Raw genomic sequence first — 18,629 nt, forward strand, 5'->3', positions numbered from 1 at the left:
ATTATAACTCATGAAGTATCAAAGCTATGTAAATTTGTCCTTGTTATTTTTTTCTTTGTAATATTTCCTTGATTTTTAATCTTCATTAAAAGAATGTTATTGTAAAAAAATATATAATATCCATTAAAAATCTGATCTCTACACATACACAAATGGAATACTACTCAGTTATAAAAAAGAATGAAATCTTACCATTTGCAACAACATGGATGAACCCTGAGGGCATTACAGTCTTAGACTTGTAATAAAATTTAGAGGACATATAGTCTTCTTCCCTCACTGCACAAGAACTTCTGACTGTTCTTACTCATCCTAGCATCCCTAGAGTGTAGCTTCAGTACTTGGAACAGACAGGATTAAAAGTGTGTTGTTAAACTGAGTAAGTGTGGCTGAAGATCCGCAACTTAGTGCTCTGGTTTAACCCTAGTAAACCACATAACAAACTATTGAAATCGCCTGTGAATGTGCTGCTCTTCCCAATTAGACTTCAAGTTGCCCAAGTGCAGGCACCTTGTCTTTCTCACCAATATGATAACTCTCATCTGTTGAAATTAAATAAGACAGCAGTATCGTAAAGTGCAAAGGAAAAACTATGAGAAATCTAAACGATAAAACAGGATTGGGTGAAATGGAAAGGCAAAAGACTACTAATACTAAAGCAAGGCGAAAATTCCAGCTTCTCAAGTCTCAATGGAACTTTTCTGCTCGCAGGTTGCCTTAGCAACTTCGAAGAGCGTCCGCCCCCCCAGTCCCGCCCACCTCCCCGCCCCTCGGTCTTCACCGCCTTCCTGGGACACAAACTTCCGCCCCAACCGGCCGGAGGACACCAAGGGTCCTACTGCCTGTTCCAGCGCTTGTGCTGCCTGACAAAAATAGGGCAGCAAATACGTGCATTTAGAAAACTAATTCATTCCATACGATCCATACGTTCTTCTCAGAAATACAAATGCAAAATCAATGCCTATTTGTCACTTGGAGGCTCCGCTCAGCATGAGCATCTGAGGCCGACTTGCAGGCATTGCCTTGGACAACAGCAACTTTGGAGGCCCCCGCTTTGCCGAGGGAGACGTGGACTTGAGTGAGGCGGCGCAGTCCCGGGCCCTGCGGCGGAAGTGGGTCTGCTGGGGCCCCTTGGCGTGTGGTCTGTGTTCCTACCGGCCGCACCATGTAAGCGTTTGCCCACAGCTGCCCCAGTCCTCCATCCCGCTGCCCGACCTAACGCTCTCCCGCTCTCTTCCTCAGGTCGAAGGTTTCCTTTAAGATCACGCTGACGTCCGACCCGCGGCTGCCGTACAAAGTGTGAGTAGCTCCACCGCGGCGAGCCTCGAAGCGACCGAGCGGGTGTAGGCTGGGTGGATCCGAGCCTCCCCTACAACTCCCACCCCCGCAGCCGACCTCCTTCCCTCTCTGCACCCCCGCCCGCGTCCTGGCGGGAGCGCCCCTCCTCCTCCCTCCCACCTGAGAGGACAGATCCCGCGCCTGCTCCTCTGAGTGTCAGCTTGCTCTGCGCGAGGGTGTAGGGGGGGTGTGTGACCAGACGTTGCTGCTGATCTGTGACCTGCCCTCGGAACTCACTTGGTGGGAGATGGAGCGGGAGGACGTGTGGACAAGGCTCTGGCGATTATTGGCATTCATAAACAGCCCCTGCCTGCTCGCGATTTACGCGAACGTTTTTACTACTGTCAGGCTTCTGATTTTTGTGTGAGTGTGACTCACCAGCCATGCATCGCAAAGTAATGAGCCTCAACTCGGATCCTAATTAAGTTGGATTTTAGTAAAACGTGATAGCAGAAATTGGAAATGCAGAAATAGGGCCGTTTATTCACGCGGGGCCTTTCTTATCCTCTAGCAGTTAACATGGGTCTCACCTGGATCTTTCTGTGATGGTAGGTACACATTGAGGTTATTGCAGCTGGAAGTCATGTGAAATGTAGCAAAGAGCAGGACTTCAGGACTTTATGCATAATAAATATTTATTAATTAATAATAAACAGTATGGTGGCCTACCTGACTGAGCTATAACAGCTGTTATCAGTCTCACTGACTTAGCTGTCTGTGACCCGTGCAACCTCCTGACCTTTTGCTCTCTTCATGGGTTCCTCTCCAGATGAATCTCTTCACCTTGTTTCAATTGCCCCACCTCTAAAATGTCATTTTCGAGCACTCTCATGGCTAACCGCATTCTCTTCCTACAGCTGATTTACTCTAGTGTTTCTTCTGTAAAAGTGTTTCTTATAATTCACTGATGAGACTGCTTTTTTACACTTATCACTACTCTCTCCCCCATGCCTTAGCCCAGCTGCTTTCGTTCTTACCCAGCTCAGAGTCCATGGTCCATCTTTAAGTCTCTCTCTCGCAAACACCCTCAACTAGGATACCCCACTTGCGCCTCCCCCACCCCGGTATATTTCACCCCAAGCACTTGGTGAAACACCAGCTCTGAACTCAACCCCTGGGTTCTCTCTGCATAGCTGATTGTCCCTGGAGAAAAGCACACAATTAGGCTGATGGGTTTTACGTAAAATTCATGACAACGCTCTGCTACATTTCCCAAATTTGCTTATTTTCCTCTTTATTCTCTGAGATGATTTTTGAAAAATGTATCTTCACACTTTCCACAGTTCCTTTCCCCATTTGTCTCAGGCCATCAGAGTAAAACTTTCTCATCTTTCCATCCCATTTATAAAACTACACTATATCTATAAACCTGTAATTTCTGTCTATGACCCTGTTAGAGTGGAAAAAACTCAACTTTGCTCTTGTGAACAGCCTGTTGTACCATTTGGGCTCTGGATCGCATGTATTTCATCCTCCCAAGATTAAAGTAGGTAGAGTCTAGAGATTCCCCTCTCATCATCATCTTTGGTTTCCCCTGTATACTGGATTATTCCCGTTAATGTGTAAATATGCTTTAGAAAAAAAGAGTGAGAAGGAGGGAGGGAGAAAGGTCAGAGTAGGACAGCATCAGTATCTGTAAATAGAGTGGCTGGAACATTGTACCAGTTCAACTAATTTTGGTGACAGGATGAATTTAATAGGCATACCAATTGTGTGTAGTTGTGTGTGTATGTGCAATGTATATATGGGCCTGTGTGTGTATAAAATATGTATAGCATATGTACCTATATATGTAAAAATTATGCTGTTTCCTATTCAAAGAAAATAGTAACTAGTAAAAACAATTCTTAAGATTTGTGGGAAAACATGCTTTAGCTTTTTAATGTCACTTTCACTTGTCAAGCAGGTACACATATACTTTGATAGAAAAACTTCCTTTAACTTTCTTACATTACTAATAGTTGAATTCTAGGAAGGATGTTTCAGTTCTAAATTTATTCTGGGCAATGTCAGAGTTTTCAGTTTTTGTTTGTTGATATTACTAGTGTTGATATTGCTACTAGGTTATAGATATATTGAAATCAAACATTTTCGTGTATATATAAAGGATGAATTAAAAAACACCCGTGGCTCTTTCATTCTGATTCCAATCTTTCCAGTCTTGCTTCTACCTCTTATTCCCTCCCCTTTCATGCTACCACCATCACTTAACAAAGCTTCAGCCATGACAAGCAAGTCCTTTTCATCCTTCCCACTTTTACACATGTTCTTTTCTGTGTGGGGATTGCAGTCTTGTGAACAGCACTTCTTGACAGACACCACCCTTTAATGATCAGAGTTTTACTTCTGAAGATTTCTGTAATTATTCAAGGAGTTCATCTCACTCTTTAGTTTTCTATTCAAACATGGTTTTTACTTGTTATAACAGTATTTGTCAAGTTGTGTCATAGTTCTCTTTATATGAAATATATATTACAAAAAACAAATTTTGCCAGTAATTTATTTTAAAATTCACTTTAGTATACAGGTTAGTTCCCATTTTTTCAAAACACCAGTATAAAATGTCAGTGCCAATTTTACAAAATGATACAACTGGCAAGCACAACAAATTCAAATCTAGATAAAGTCTATGGAGTAGCAGCAACTCCCAGACCGCCTGTAATTTTCTGCCACATAGAATAGGCATTTTTTTTTTTTTTTTTTTTTTTTAGCTGAGCCATCCCGCCACCTGTTGGCAGCTCACGGCTGCTCAGCTCGGGCTGACTCGAACCGCTGTTGCTCAGAGCTCAAACTCTTGAGCGAGCTCTTAACCAACTGAGCCACTCAGCCGGCCCTCTAGAATAGGCATTAAAATATGTTTTCAGTTTATGCTTTATGGGGATTATCTTTGGACAGTCTCACTGATTTAATATCAATATGACATCTATTCATGTGTTATAAGAACATTTCTAGTCTCCAGTTCAAAAGTGAATTGAAACCCTAAGATTTTAGAAGTTGACCTTGTGAGAACAAGCTTCAAGATAGTGAATCTCAGGTTCTAAACTGTAAGTATAATGCAAAAATACAGTGCTGTTCCTTACTTTGTAAACTATTACATTGCCAATTTATTAGATAATTTTTAAACAAGTGACTGTCCTTGAGACTTTTGTTTTTATTCTCTTCCCCCGCAAAAAAGGAAAGAAAGGAAAAAAATGATATCCATTTCACCCTTCAGTCGTATTTTAGAGGACTAAAATGGGGGCAGCCAACAAATCTATTCACACTTATCTTGCTGGAAATCATTATAATGTGCTGTGGCAGATACAATGATTTTTGTATTCACTGATCTATAGACTAGGTGAAGAAATGGGACCTATACATGAAAATGTTACATAATGATAGGTGGTATGAAAGCATTAAAGAATAATACAGTGGTGACAATAGAGAAGTTTCAAAGAGAAATGTTACCTTGTAAGTCTCTTCTTCCCTGCTTTGAAAAAGAACCTGTTTTTTAATCTTTAATCACTGTAATTCATTTTGTATTAGGAGTATTATATTTTTTTATTTTACTTCTTTTTAACCTCTTCCTGTCCTTTAGGTGTTTTTGTTTTACAGTATAATGTCAATTCTTTTTCAGTTTTTAAATTGGAAAATTCACAGATTGACCATTTATCAGTAATCTATAATATACTTGAAACTGTTCAAGTCAATAACAAAATCATGCATCATTCTCCAAAATGTTATTTCAGATTGTATTAACCCCTTTAACAATGACATAAAAGTTTTGTGAGAATGACTTCACATTTTGCCATAGAAAACTCTCATTTTCATTAACTTGGTCTACTATTTTGGACTTGATTATTAAAAGTGCACAGAAAGATTCATGAAAAGATTTATGATCAGTGATGCTTCCCAGAGCCGCCTCTTATAATGAAAATGATGACATTCCTGTATTGGGTGGAAAGATGTTTGGACTGAAGGTGGTAAAGTGGACTGAAGACTTAAGGAGAGATTCAGCTTTTTGAAATCCACCTCTGGAAACAAGCACCAGACCATGTGCTAGACCTAATTGTATCAAAATATTAAAACTATATAAATCTGCACCTGTACAGGTTATTAATTTTCAAGTGGAACTATGGGTACCATCTCAGATATAAGGCTAATTGCTTTTTTTCATTGTGGAGTTAATGAACATAGTATGCAGTCAAAATACACCACCTTCAGACTCCAAAGACAGATTTGTTCAGGTCTGCTACAGTAGCTGATATAAGGAACAAAGGGCTTTTAAAAAACCAGCTTTTAAAAAAACTCTTTTTAATTCTTCTTGCAGACTCAGTGTTCCCGAAAGTACACCATTCACAGCAGTCTTAAAATTTGCGGCAGAAGAAGTAAGTGTAGAAATTGGAATAACTTGTGCGGAATGCAGTTTGGCAGTGTATCTCAAAAATCTTTAAATTTTGCATGTACTTGGACCCACCACTTCATGTGGGTTCATTATTAGGTTTATGCTATCAAAAAAATTCAGCTTTACGTACAGATGTAAGTAGAATGAAAGTTATGACTTACAGACAGATATAAGAAGAATGAGTTAAACAAATTGACATTTCTATTCAATGCAGCCATTGAAAATTAAAAGGAAAATTTTTGTTGAAATTGAAAGGGTTCAATGATATGTAAATTTTTTTAAACAGCAACATATCACACTATAATCTGTATACTCATTTTTACTGCTTTTGATTCTAGAATTACAATTTTTTAAATATATCATATTTTTCAAATTTTCTGTATGGGTATGTAGACTGTCAGTAAAATTTGTTTTTAAAAGTGACTAGTTTTTTTAATGTTTGGGTTTTCTGGGGTTTTTTGTTTTGTTTTGTTTTTAAGATTTTTATTAGGGAATTGGGGGATAGGAACAGCGCTGGGGAATTGGGAGAAGGGGAATAGACAATTGCTGTCCTTTTGTTTTTCAGTCTAGTTGTGGAGGACGTTGCTTCACTGGCCCAAGTTGGCACCATAATTGTGTTCTTCCTGGGCGAGGCAGATCAGTCGCTGGCTTCTAGACGGCCGCTCACAGCGGCTGCTGGCCGCTCACGCTGGTTGCTGGCTACACACGGTAGCTCATGGCAACCCACTGCAGCAGGGACTGCAGCCCACGCCGTTGCCGGTGACTCACAGCAGCCCAGCTCCAGGTTGAGCTGTTGTTCAGCATCTTAGCTGTGGAGGGCAGTGTCACTGGCCCTCATATGTGGGATCCATCCCAAGCCAGCTCTTAACCAACGTGCCACACGGCCGGCCCTGTGTTTTCTGTTTTTAAGAAATAAAAATTTTCCATCCAGAATTATCATCAGAAGCATGACTCTTGGGAGAGTAGTTTGGATAGAAATGGCACCCAGATGTGACTTGGGAGAATTAGGGTTCTGTTTTAAATGTCATTCACTATCCATGTGACATGGAAAAGCTTCTCAATTTCTCTCTCCCTCAAATTTCTTAATATGTAAAGTGGGAGTGTGTAGTTAATGTCTGCCCTTTCTGTCTGATTGATTTTGAGTAAAACTATAGCATTTACTGAAATATTGTGAAATTAAAAGTGCTGTACTGTTACAGAGTAACTCAAATCTAAACATTATGGTTTCAGAACCTTCAGAAAAGTTTATATTCATGGAAAAATGATTTTAGTAACTAAGTAAATACGAAACCAACTTAACCCACAATCTTCTGCATTTAAGTGAGTAATGGAAAATCACCCAACTCATCAGCACTCAGCCCCTTGTAAAGCATTGTCTGGGATGACTGACATCATTCATTCAGAATAAAATTGAAAAGTGGGATACTTGTTTATAGTCAGTTTTTATCTATTCTTCATGTAGAAAGAATAAGTAAAAAGAGGTGGGAAACAAATGTGAATATAACATCATCATTCCTTTTTGCTGCACAGATCACTTAACAAAAAATATTCCTGGTCTGCGGCATAGCGGATTCCACACATACCAATTTAAGAAGTAGATCTGCACAAGCTATAAATAACATCTATTATATTTTATAGTTACAGTTGTATAGTGTGTCCTTTATAAGGCTAAGGCATAATGTGACCTTGGTCTTCTTGTGTGAGTATAACAACATCCTAACAGATGAGCAGTAGAAAATAAACTCAAACTTCACACAACAGTATATATTAAAGTTTGAATATAGCTTATAACTGTTATGAATCACAGGTGTTACACATTTAGAAGGATTATGAGTTTCAGGCAACAGTGAGAAGGCCTTTCTTTCACCAGATGACATTATAGAACCTTTCAGTGACAAGAGTTGACAAACCCAAGAATCTGGATTTAAATCCCTAGTAAAATTCTCTTAATAAAAGTAATAAAATTCCCCAATACATGTCTGGGTTAATTTAACTAGGCAGTGAGTTGGCAGAGCCTGTGAATGACCTCTTAAATAAGACTTAACGGGATCTAAGGAAGAAAATAAATGAAAATTGAGAAGCATAAAATACACTTTACATCCAGGAAAAAACTTGTCAGCAAGTTAGAATAAAAGAACATAGTAGTTACTACATTTTACATCACTAGTGATGATTCCCCAAATTTCAGCTTAACCATTGCTTCTACATTCTGGAAAAGGGAAAAATGATTGATTAATGTTCATAAAATATGTTGCCACTATATGGGTGTGACTAAGAAAATACCTAGCTTATCTTAAAATGTACATAATCTATGAATAAGATACTTAGTACGGTACTAGAATCTTTATAATATTCAAGTTTGGGAAGTCTGACATGTCCTATAATTAATTTGGATATTTGATCAAAGGTTTTTTTTTTAAGTATTACAACCTCTGTAAATAATTTCTGAAGTTGTTGTAAATTAGGTTTACTTAACATTCTCAAATCTTTAAAAGGACATTTACAACTAAGAATCAACCTTTTAGATGGTAAAATTATTTATTACGTACATAATCCTGAAACAAGTAATGGTTCCTATGCATAATTCAGTTCTTATTTAAAAATATGATTCTTTAATTCATAAAGCTTTATTAAAATAAGCTTTTAGTTGTTTTTCTCAACTATGCATATGTGACCATTATAAATACCTAGAGTAGCATTTCCCAGAGTAGTAGTCCCAAACTACTAGAACCACCAAAAGGAAAAAAAACACACTTCTATGAAACACTGGAATCAGTGGCCAAAAAGTATGGGAAACACTTCATTCACTGTTTCTTTTTTGTAAATAAACTGGACTAGCAGCATATTAAAAGATTTTAAAAAAAGGATACTAGTATAACTTAGTGTTTTCCAAACTTATTTGATCATAAAACTAAACTATAATATCTATAAAACTTGTCCATAGCATAGAAGTGCATACTAAATATTTGTTGGATAAATTAATGAACCATGAGAACATGAATGCACTGGTCTCTGGAGCATTAAGAGAAGAATCCTACCTTTCAGCTACCAATAAGTTTCATACCACATTTCATTGATTTAGAAAACACATGTTTTACATCTCTGAAAGTGGATCAGTTGAGTCTTACTATCACTGTTTGCATGTTGTCTTGCTGACATCACCTACATATACTTTAACTTCATTATTTCCTAGTGGCATAATTAGACTGTTGCCATCCCATGAGATTTAAGTCAGCAGTACATTAATGGAGACTTTGAGGAAGGAATATGAGTTTTGGTTGGCCTCCCATTAAAAACGAGAGGATTTGTTTGAGCTTACTGTTTCTACAAAGAAATTTTAGGAATATTCTAAGCAATTGTTTTGCTTTTATTTTTGCTTAGGCAAGAATGTTATGTGATGAAAGTAACATGTCTAAGTCTGAAAAAGTAAACATTGATTGGGTCATAGATGCACTGATTTTTTTTTTTTTGGTAGTGCATAAAACGAGGTGCATTTTATAATCCATGGTGTTATAGATACAGTGAAGTGTAGTATTTAGAGATTATTGGTTTTTAAAAATAAAGCAAAGTACAGTAGCACTTTTTTTTTTCTTTAAGATTTTATTGGGGAATTGGAGGAGGGGAACAGACAAGTTGCTGTCCTTTTGTTCTTCAGTCTAGTTGTGGAGGATGTTGCTTCACTGGCCCATGTTGGTATTGTGATCATTGTTCTCTTCCTGGCTGAGGCAGATCCATCGCCAACCATCGGACGGCCACTCACGGTGGCTCATGGCAGCTCAGACCGTCAGACGGCCACTCACGGTAGCACTGCAGCCTATGCCATTGCCGTTGCCAGCAACTCTTGGCAGCCCAGTTCCAGGTTGAGCTGTTGTTCACCATCTTAGCTGTAGAGGGCGCAGTGTCACTGGCCCTCATGTGGGATCCGAACCGGGGCCCTTCTGCTCAGAGCTGGCACTCCCAAGCCGACTCTTAACCAACTCACCACTCGGCCGCCCTAGTAGCACTTTTTTTGATGATGTTGCTTATCCTAATAGATAAATCACATTTTAGAGTTATAGAATTGATTATATGTACACTATCCATGGTACGCTAACCATCTTCCATACTGTGTGTGTGTGTGTGTGTGTGTGTGTGTGTGTGTGTGTGTGTGTGTGTGTATAAAATTTGTTTTTTCTTTCTCCCCTTTAGTTTAAAGTTCCTGCAGCCACAAGTGCTATTATTACCAATGGTAAGAATTCATTTTAAAACTATTACCTCAGAATTCTAGAAATTGTTTCAAAGACGTCAAATTAATTAAAATTGACTTAAATAAAAAACCCAAAATGTATATGAACATAAATGATACACATAATTGTAAGCACTAAGGTTATTGTCCATAATTAGCTCTTTTCAATTTCTTTATGCTTTTGGTATAGTATAGCACTTTATAATATCTTATGTTCTTATCACTTCATGCCAGATTATTACTGAAAATAACTTTTATTTCACAAGGTTCACTGTTTAACTTCCTAAATTTTAAAAGCATTTACCAATACAACTTTATTTATTTTTTTTAATAAAGTTGTATTGGTAAATCTCTTTAGAATTTAGGAAGTTAAACAGGAATATACATTAGCTATACCTTGTAATTGCTTTCCTGTGAAAACTTTCTTATATGCTTGTAGTAATGAGGAGTTTATTTAATTAGATATATAATTTAAATTCTGAATATCTTAAAATACTATTAATAATTAAGTTTGATGGAACTATTACTATGAGAAGTTACCAAAGTAAGGTGAGGAATAACGATGGCAGTGAGAGTTTAACTATTTTTCAAGAATACAAAGTAATATTTATGAGTGCGAGTGAGTGGTTCCTATGCAGTTAGGATAGACTGAGAAGATGGGTTGAATGTGCGGTAGCATGGTTTAGTTTAGATATGACAAAATTTCTCTTTCTAAAATATTCTGCATGTTGTCACTTGAAGTGTTTCTATTTAAAAGAAAGCTAGCCTGTTTTCTAGAAAGTTTTAGATTTACAGATGAATAGCTTTTGGAAAGGTGTTTTGTAAACCTTTATCAGGTATCACTGGAACTTGAATTATATGACTGTGGGCTCTCCTGGCCTTAAGATTTTTATGCACTGGAGCAATACATAAATGAGTAGTGACATGCCTGAGGTGTTCTTGGTTGTATTTATCACTGTGTATAGCATAATAGAATAAAAATCTTCTGCAGACCTTATCGGATCATTGCATTGACAGATGTTCTCATGTAATCCTTCAGTGGTATGAATGCACAATAGTAACGAATTTCAACACAGAATTTACCTGAAAGATTGCCCTTCATATTCTTGTATTTAAATTGTTTGGTTTGTATCCCTATATACACAGTAGCACCATTTTGGCCAATTTCTTGTTACTATTAAACCATTTTACCTTTAGAAATAACTTAGATGATTTTATAATTAATTTTCTAGATGGAATAGGAATAAATCCTGCACAGACTGCTGGTGAGTATCTGTCTAAAACTCACAGAGATGTGGGTGGGACTATATATGTCAATAATAATAAATAATACTTAATTCTAATTGGACTGGATAGGATTTTAACAGGATAATAGCTGTTGTTTTGGGGATTTTGTAGCAGTGTTTACCTATTGTCTAAATAATAATTTGTTTCATTATATGTAACAGTTATACATGCTTTGTGCTACAAAAAGAAAACCTGACTAATAAGCATTAAAAGTATTTAATACTCATAACAAAAAGTCTGAAGGTAAGATAGTACCCTTATGGGCATGATGGTTTTGACAAAATGCAGAGTGAAAGTAATCTTCAAGTTTTTAACAGGTAGTTTTATATTTTTTAGATGTACCCTTTTTGGCTTAGAACCTAATTATAATGTTTTGAAATTAAGCATACTTTAATATAATGTTACCTCAATCTTGAGCAGTATTTATGTTTAAATTCTGTTTAAAGTACTTCTGTCTTATAACACAATTATATTGTCCTCATAGATCTTGGGATTGAAATTCAGCCATATAGAAAATGAAAAAGGATTTAAAAATTATAATTTTTTAAACTTAAATCAGTTGTTTTAAGTGTATAATTTTATTAAATTGAGGTTATTCATTGAAAATCATGAGGCATTTTATTGTATAGACACCTTTAAACTTAGGTTTTAAAGCTTTTGTTTTCTTACTCTAGAAACATTCAGTAGTTTATATTAGTTTGAATTACTGCTTATTTTAACATGTTGCTGTTGTATTACCCCTAAAAGTTGAAATGTGCTCATCTTGGGACATAAAGTAAATCTCACAGTTAATTGAACCAAAATAGATCAGAGTTTCTAAACTTTTGTTACTTGTGATAATTTAGATTCATTATTTTTTCTGACCCTGATTGTGCATTAAAGCAAATATTGATGATTAAATTGATTTACATTGTTATTTGCTGTTTATTTGTTAGCATTTTTGTGGATAATATTATTTAAAATTTTCAGACATATGGTTGGGTTCTGAAGACTTGAGTGGGATGAAACAAGCCTTAAAAAGCATGGAATTGAGTTCTGATGATGTTTGTGCTTTGTACCTACTTACTGTATACTACGTTGTTTATTGTATTTAATTGCTTGACTGTTAGGATAACTTATTGTGTTGTAAATACCTAACTTTATGTTTTGTTTGTTTGTGTAGGAAATGTTTTTCTAAAGCATGGTTCAGAACTGCGAATTATTCCTAGAGATCGTGTGGGAAGTTGTTAATATCTGCTCCTTGGAAGATAGGATTACCTTTCAAAATAAATATTGGCATTGTTGTGAAACTGAAATCAGGCATTTAAAATATTATGAAAACACCAGTGGCTGATGACATAATGAAAGGTGACTTGACTCTGTGTCTCTTGTTATTCCCACTCTTCTTGTGAAGAGGGAATTCTTAGCATTGAGGGCACCATCTCCACAGAAGATCTTAATCTCTCATTGCTACCTCACAGCCCACGCAGCTAGTTCATTTGGAGTAAATGCATTATCCCAGTGTGTTTTATTACTGGAGGATGCTTCTGATCATTCTTTCTGAGAACATTTGGAAAAAATGTATTGAACCTTTCTCCTTCTCTTTGAGTTAAAATTTTAAGAAGAGTTTGGATCATACATGGCAGTTTGCTTGACAGCATCTGACTTGCAGACTCAAAACATAGTTGAATTCTTAATTACATATCGTTTAGATAAAGGATACGGACATATCCATGAATCCTTAACTGTCTGAACTTTTTTTTTTTTAAGTTTCAAGTTTCATGTGTTCATATGAATTTTAATTGAGTATCAAGGAGTCAGAAATTGCATTTTTTGATCTAGCCCTTATATGTAAAATCGATATCCCACACCACAGAGAATCCAATGCTTGTAATGGTGAGAACTGAAAATAAAGTGGAAGCATCCTTTACTGAGTTATGCATTCCTTTATCATTTCCTTTAATATAGCCTTTAAAACAGGAATCCCCAAGAAACACTGTCTTTCTGAGGCTATTTCTAAGTAGCATTCAGGAAGAGAGTATTGTAAAGGAGACATAAAGTTCACAACAAAGCTCAAGAAAATACTAACTGGAAATGTTGATTAATTATACTCACTGAAGGCCCAACATTTAAGGAAGTGTTAAGATTAGTCAAATGAACAAGGAGCCAGGAAAGGGAAGATGGGGAAGCACAGGTGACCAGGCTTCTAGTAAGGAGGAAAGGAACAAAAAACCATGAAGGGGAGCAGAAGGCCATAGCCGAGTGTCACTGAAATAGCCAGCTGGGGAGGCGAAAGGGCAGAGGCTTTGTTGGGAGAAGTGCAGGGGAAAAAGACTCAGCATTGTCGTGAGGAACAGAGGGAATTGGAGAGAGCAAAGTGTCGGCCATGTCTACATACAGATTTCAGAATTCCTGAGAAGCTAAAGAATGATAGGTGTAAGAGACAATTTTATTTGCCCTTACAGAGGAAATCAAAGTCTATACAAATCTTTAAAAATTAAATGAAGGCTCAGAGTGAGTCAGAAGCAGTGCCCGATTAGCTGTGTTCTAGAAGGTGAGCTCTAGAAGGGGTCCTTGAGTCTGCCTTGCTCTTTCTAGACCCGGAAATGTGGTAGGCTTTCGATACATACTTGCTGAGTTTTTCATGAATAAAGTATCTCTAAGACCAATTTTTATCTAAGCATGTTTCAAGATCTTCCCTATCATAGGTCTTAGGTTCATTGGGGGGAAAAAGTATAAGGAAATGCAACAAAATCATCATCTGAAGGGTGACATTGGTAATTAAGTTTAAGAAATTAACCAGATATTGTTCCTATATTTGACAAATGAACAGCAGGGTTCTGAATTATAAAGGAAAAAAAAATCTTTGCTGAGGTAGAAAAGCAAAGATGTTTGGGGAAGTTTTTATTTTTATAAATAATATTTGATGCTCAAAGACCCCCTGGTCCTTAATAAATTAAGCCTCAGTTAACCAGAAATTTATGAATACCCATTCCCTGAAGATTTTATTTAATTTAGATTCCCCTCCCATTGTTTCTAGTACAAAATCTGCCTGCTGTGTTACATAAATAAGGTTATGATATTCTGTACCACACAGTAATTTGTTTAATATTTTTGTTTGGTTTTGAAAATTTTATTGTAGTATGTTCTTAAAAACATTTTCTTAAAGAACTAGACATTTTGTTATTAAATGTGATCTGTAAGATTTGTGCAGAATGTTTTGAAGTATTGTATTTCATTTAAATGCATTACTGACACATAATATCTTATGAAAATACATTGTGTTGTACCATAAACCATATTTTCTACTCTTGTTTTATTAAAGCTTTTAATCAGCACACCTGTTGAGCCAGTGCAAAACAAATGTAGCAAAAAAAATATATATATATGTATGGGCAAAAGTGATTAATGGCCATTAGGTCATAGAAATGAGTATATACTTCCAAACACCAGTCCTATTTCAGGAAAAAGAAATGGCTACAGTAATTGTCTTGGCTGGTTGGTCCTAAACCTTGGGTGAACATCAAAGTCACTTGGGGAATTAAAAATACGGATTTGTGGAAACCACCTCTAAAGTTCTGACTCATTAATTCTGGAATAGTGATAAGAATCTCTGCTTACAAAAAGTCCTGGTGAGCTCTACTGTGCAGCCTGATGTGAGAATGATAAGGCCAAACTTTTCACTTTGTGGGCGAACAAAATGAAGTCTGGGGGGTCAAAGTAACTAGAATATATTCTGGAACCTTGGAAAGGGTACATTCCACTGCTTGGTTCTCTGTAGCTGAGTAAGTGCAAGACGCTAGTTAGCAACAGTCTGTCTCACGGGTAGTAAAGCCTTTTAAAGTGCTTCAAGTCCAATGATTTTTTTGGATATTTTACTTATTAAAATTAATTATCTGAAAGAAAAGTCAATGAGAAGAAATTCAGTCCTATTTAAGCCACCCTCTCTCCAAATTAAGATATTAAAAAAATCTACCATGTCTTTTACATAAAGACTTTGAAATATTTGTGACTTGGAAGCATATTAATATACTGTAATGGAGCATTTCTAAGTGAACTGACTGCCTATTAGTGTTCCCAAGGCTATTTATAAGACTTCATATTACATACATAAATTATGTATGTGTGTGCATATATCTGATTTATGGATATGTATCTATGAAGTCTGACAAGTTCATGAACTTGCCACTGCACTTACATTGGCAGCACTACAAACAGCTCAGTAAGTTTTCATAACCTTGGTATATCGGTCTCACAGCTGTGTTCTTGTCGACCTGTGGTGGTGCCTTGCTGAGTGACGTTCATTATTGTGTGTTTTTGTGTGCCATCACGAGAATGTCTGAGCTTGAATTAGAGGAACAAACAAACATTCAGTTTCTTGTTAAACTTGGCAAGAGTGAAAGTGAAATCAGGGACATGTTAGTCCCAAGTTTATGGGGATAATGCCATGAATAAAACGGCAGTGTACAAATGAAGTAAATGTTTTTCTGAGGGGAAAGAACGCGTCACTGATGAAGAGGTCAGGGTGGCCAGTAACAAGCAGAACTGATAAAAACATTGCAAAACCTCATTGGATTGTGTGTCAAAATTGTCGGCTGACTGAGAAGCATAGCAGAACAAGTAAACATCAATAGAGAAACGAAAATCTTAACTGAAAATCTTGGCATGAGAAAGGTGTGTGCAAAAATGGTCCCGAAGGAGCTCTTGCATCACGACAATGCACCAACTCACACAGCACTGTCTGTGAGGGAGTTTTTAGTGAGTAAACAAATAACCGTATTGGAACACCCTCCCTACTCACCTGATCTGGCCCCCAATGGCTTCTTTCTTTACCCAAAGATAAAGGAAATATGAAAGGAAGACATTTTTATGACATTCAGGACATCAAGGGTAATATGTTGACAGCTTTGATGGCCATTCCAGAAAAAGAGTTCCAAAATTGCTTTGAAGGGTGGACTAGGCGCTGGCGTCTGCATAGCTTCCTAAGGGGAGTACTTTGAAGGTGACCTTAGTGATATTCAGCAATGAGGTATGTAGCACTTTTTCTAGGATGAGTTCGCGAACTTAATTGTCAGACCTCATATGATGGATACAATGCATATATATGATTTATATTTGTAATTCATACAAAAGAAATGTATTGAACATCTGCGTGTCAAGTACTTTCTTTTCACAGCAATGCTAAATTATTATCCCTTTTCTTACAGAAGGAGAAAAAGGCATAAAGAGGTTGCAATTTGAAATTCGACCCCTTGATAGATTTTGGAATGCTTCACCTACTAAGAATTTTTCAGTATCTTTTTTCACAATACACTAGATTAGTATTGAATAATAAATTTAAAATATAAAATAAATGTGTAAGGTTTGAATTCTCATTTCAGAGTACTGAATATGTGTGCAATGACCATGAATGGCATTACTTCTTAATACATGGTGTAAATATGGTAAACTTATATAGGACATTACGTTAAAACCAAAGATAATTATGATTTTGGTGCTATTCCAGAAGATGGAATAATGGGAATAGGACTATGGCCCCATATTTATCAGCCCCCATCAGACAATTTATGTTTTTTAATCTTATGTATCTTGCAGATTCAGCTACAAAGATTAGTCCTATTAACCTGCTTTTCCAACTTAAGCCCCTACAATACAGAAATTCTGGAACTACACTCTGATAGTGCTGAAGATGGATAAAGCATTTAAACCAGGCTATTTAATTAAACCATTAATTGAAATAAACATTCTCAAAAGACTCAATCTATCAAATATGTTATCCTCCAAATTGCCTAAGCCAGATAGTTGGAATTCATTAGATTCTTTCTCTTACCATAGCAAATGAGTCACAAAATTTATTATTTTTGTAGAAATAATATCTCATACCATCTCAACTGTCTAAAGCCCTCATCTTCTGGTATATGCTATTATCAAAGCCTCTGTATAGCCTCTGCTTCCACACTGTTGTCATGAGCTTTTTGACATGGAGCTAGGACCATGTAGTTCAATTGTCAATATCCTACTGAATAAAAATCTACTTTTCATGACCCTTTATACAAGGCCCTTCATGAACTGGTCTTTGTTCAGAATCATCTGTTTTTACTACCCTCTTAGTTTCCTTCTCCAATTCACACTGCAGCTACCCTGAACTACAAATAACATCTTGATGTGCCATGTTTCTGTGCCTTCGTGCCTTTCTCCACTTGTTTGCCTGGGAAACCTAGGACTCGTTTTTCAAATTCAAAAGCCATTGGACCTTTTCTCACTCCTCCCAAGCAGAATGAGGTGTTCAGCTGTCTAAGCAACCATCACATTTTGTACATTCCTCCATTATAGCGATTGTTAAATATAGAATTATAATATTTGTCTCTGACTTAAAGAATAAATTTTATAGAAGTATAGGATCATGACAAACTATTTCTACATTGCCTTGCCCATGATAGATAGTAGGTACTTTATAATTGAAAGACTACATAAAAAAATGAAAACTGAAAATGTCAACTATTTGTGACTCATAAAGAAGTAATAACTTCTTTAGCCAGAATATTTGATTAACCAATATACTCATATTCCTCATCATTTCTTGTAGCAGGAATGTACCCTGTCGGAAATTAATCACTCTTAAAGTTTAAAGCATTCTCCCATTTTTAACATATATATTAAAATTATTACCTATACCATGGATATTGCTAAATACTGGAGATGAAATATGAGTAAGACTCATTCCCTTTTCTTGGGCTCCCCCAAATTTATACATATTGAAATACCAAAAGCTCCCAAAGAAGTAATTATACAGAAGTGAAGATGTTCATCAAACCCTTTTTTGATGTGCTGGGCACAGCGCTAGGCACTTTACATACATTATTTCATTTAATCCTTAATCTGTCTACAAAATTCTGGAGTTAATTACTGTTAAGGAACCAAGATTTAGGTTAATGTGTCCAAAGATAGAATGAAATCGGCTCTTAGGTATATATTATAATAAAGTCCACCCTATGAGTTGTTACATGTTTGCCATCATTTTCCTAGAATTATATTGAAGTATTTTTCCAAAAAGAAGAAAGATACACAGCATGAGGAATATGGTCAATAATATTGTGATAGCATAGTACAGTGTCAGATGGTTGCTGGATTTATCACGGTGATCACTTTTTTTTTTAAAGATTTTTATTGGGGGATGGGAACAGCGCTAGGGAATTGGGGGAAGGGGAACAGACATGCTGCTGTCCTTTTGTTCTTCAGTCTAGTTGTGGAGGACATCACTTCACTGGCCCAAGTTGGCACCGTCATTGGGCTCTTCCCAGGTGAGGCAGATCAGTCGCCGGCTTCTGGATAGCCGTTCACTGTGGCTGCTGGCCGCTCACGCTGGCTGCTGGCCACACATGGTAGCCCATGGCAACCCACTGCCACAGGGGCTGC

General features: G+C 36.6%; 1 protein-coding gene across 2 annotated transcripts; it reads left to right on the forward strand.

Moving 5' to 3' along the window:
* The first annotated feature begins 1,050 nt into the window (after nt 1-1,050).
* Nucleotides 1,051-18,319, forward strand: UFM1 (ubiquitin fold modifier 1). 2 transcript variants are annotated; one of them, XM_019658708.1, is made up of 6 exons: nt 1,051-1,167; nt 1,243-1,299; nt 5,648-5,705; nt 9,911-9,950; nt 11,180-11,212; nt 16,421-18,319. In XM_019658708.1, coding segments are annotated over exons 1-6 (300 nt in total). In that variant the 5' UTR covers nt 1,051-1,165; the 3' UTR covers nt 16,531-18,319. The 2 variants fall into 2 exon arrangements, with proteins under 2 accessions (XP_019514253.1, XP_019514254.1); XM_019658709.1 differs by lacking the exon at nt 16,421-18,319 and adding an exon at nt 12,397-14,521 and having other exon boundaries at nt 1,058-1,167.
* Nucleotides 18,320-18,629: the final 310 nt, after the last annotated feature.

This window comes from Hipposideros armiger, unplaced genomic scaffold (assembly GCF_001890085.2).
Source record: "Hipposideros armiger isolate ML-2016 unplaced genomic scaffold, ASM189008v1 scaffold_287, whole genome shotgun sequence".
NCBI lineage: Eukaryota > Metazoa > Chordata > Mammalia > Chiroptera > Hipposideridae > Hipposideros > Hipposideros armiger.

Bases quoted from the DNA above. Each gene is read 5' to 3' on its own strand.
- UFM1 (XM_019658708.1), top strand. The intron at 9,951-11,179 runs GTAAGAATTCAT...TTAATTTTCTAG, and splicing joins AAGTGCTATTATTACCAATG to ATGGAATAGGAATAAATCCT. The intron at 11,213-16,420 runs GTGAGTATCTGT...CTTTTCTTACAG, and splicing joins AAATCCTGCACAGACTGCTG to AAGGAGAAAAAGGCATAAAG.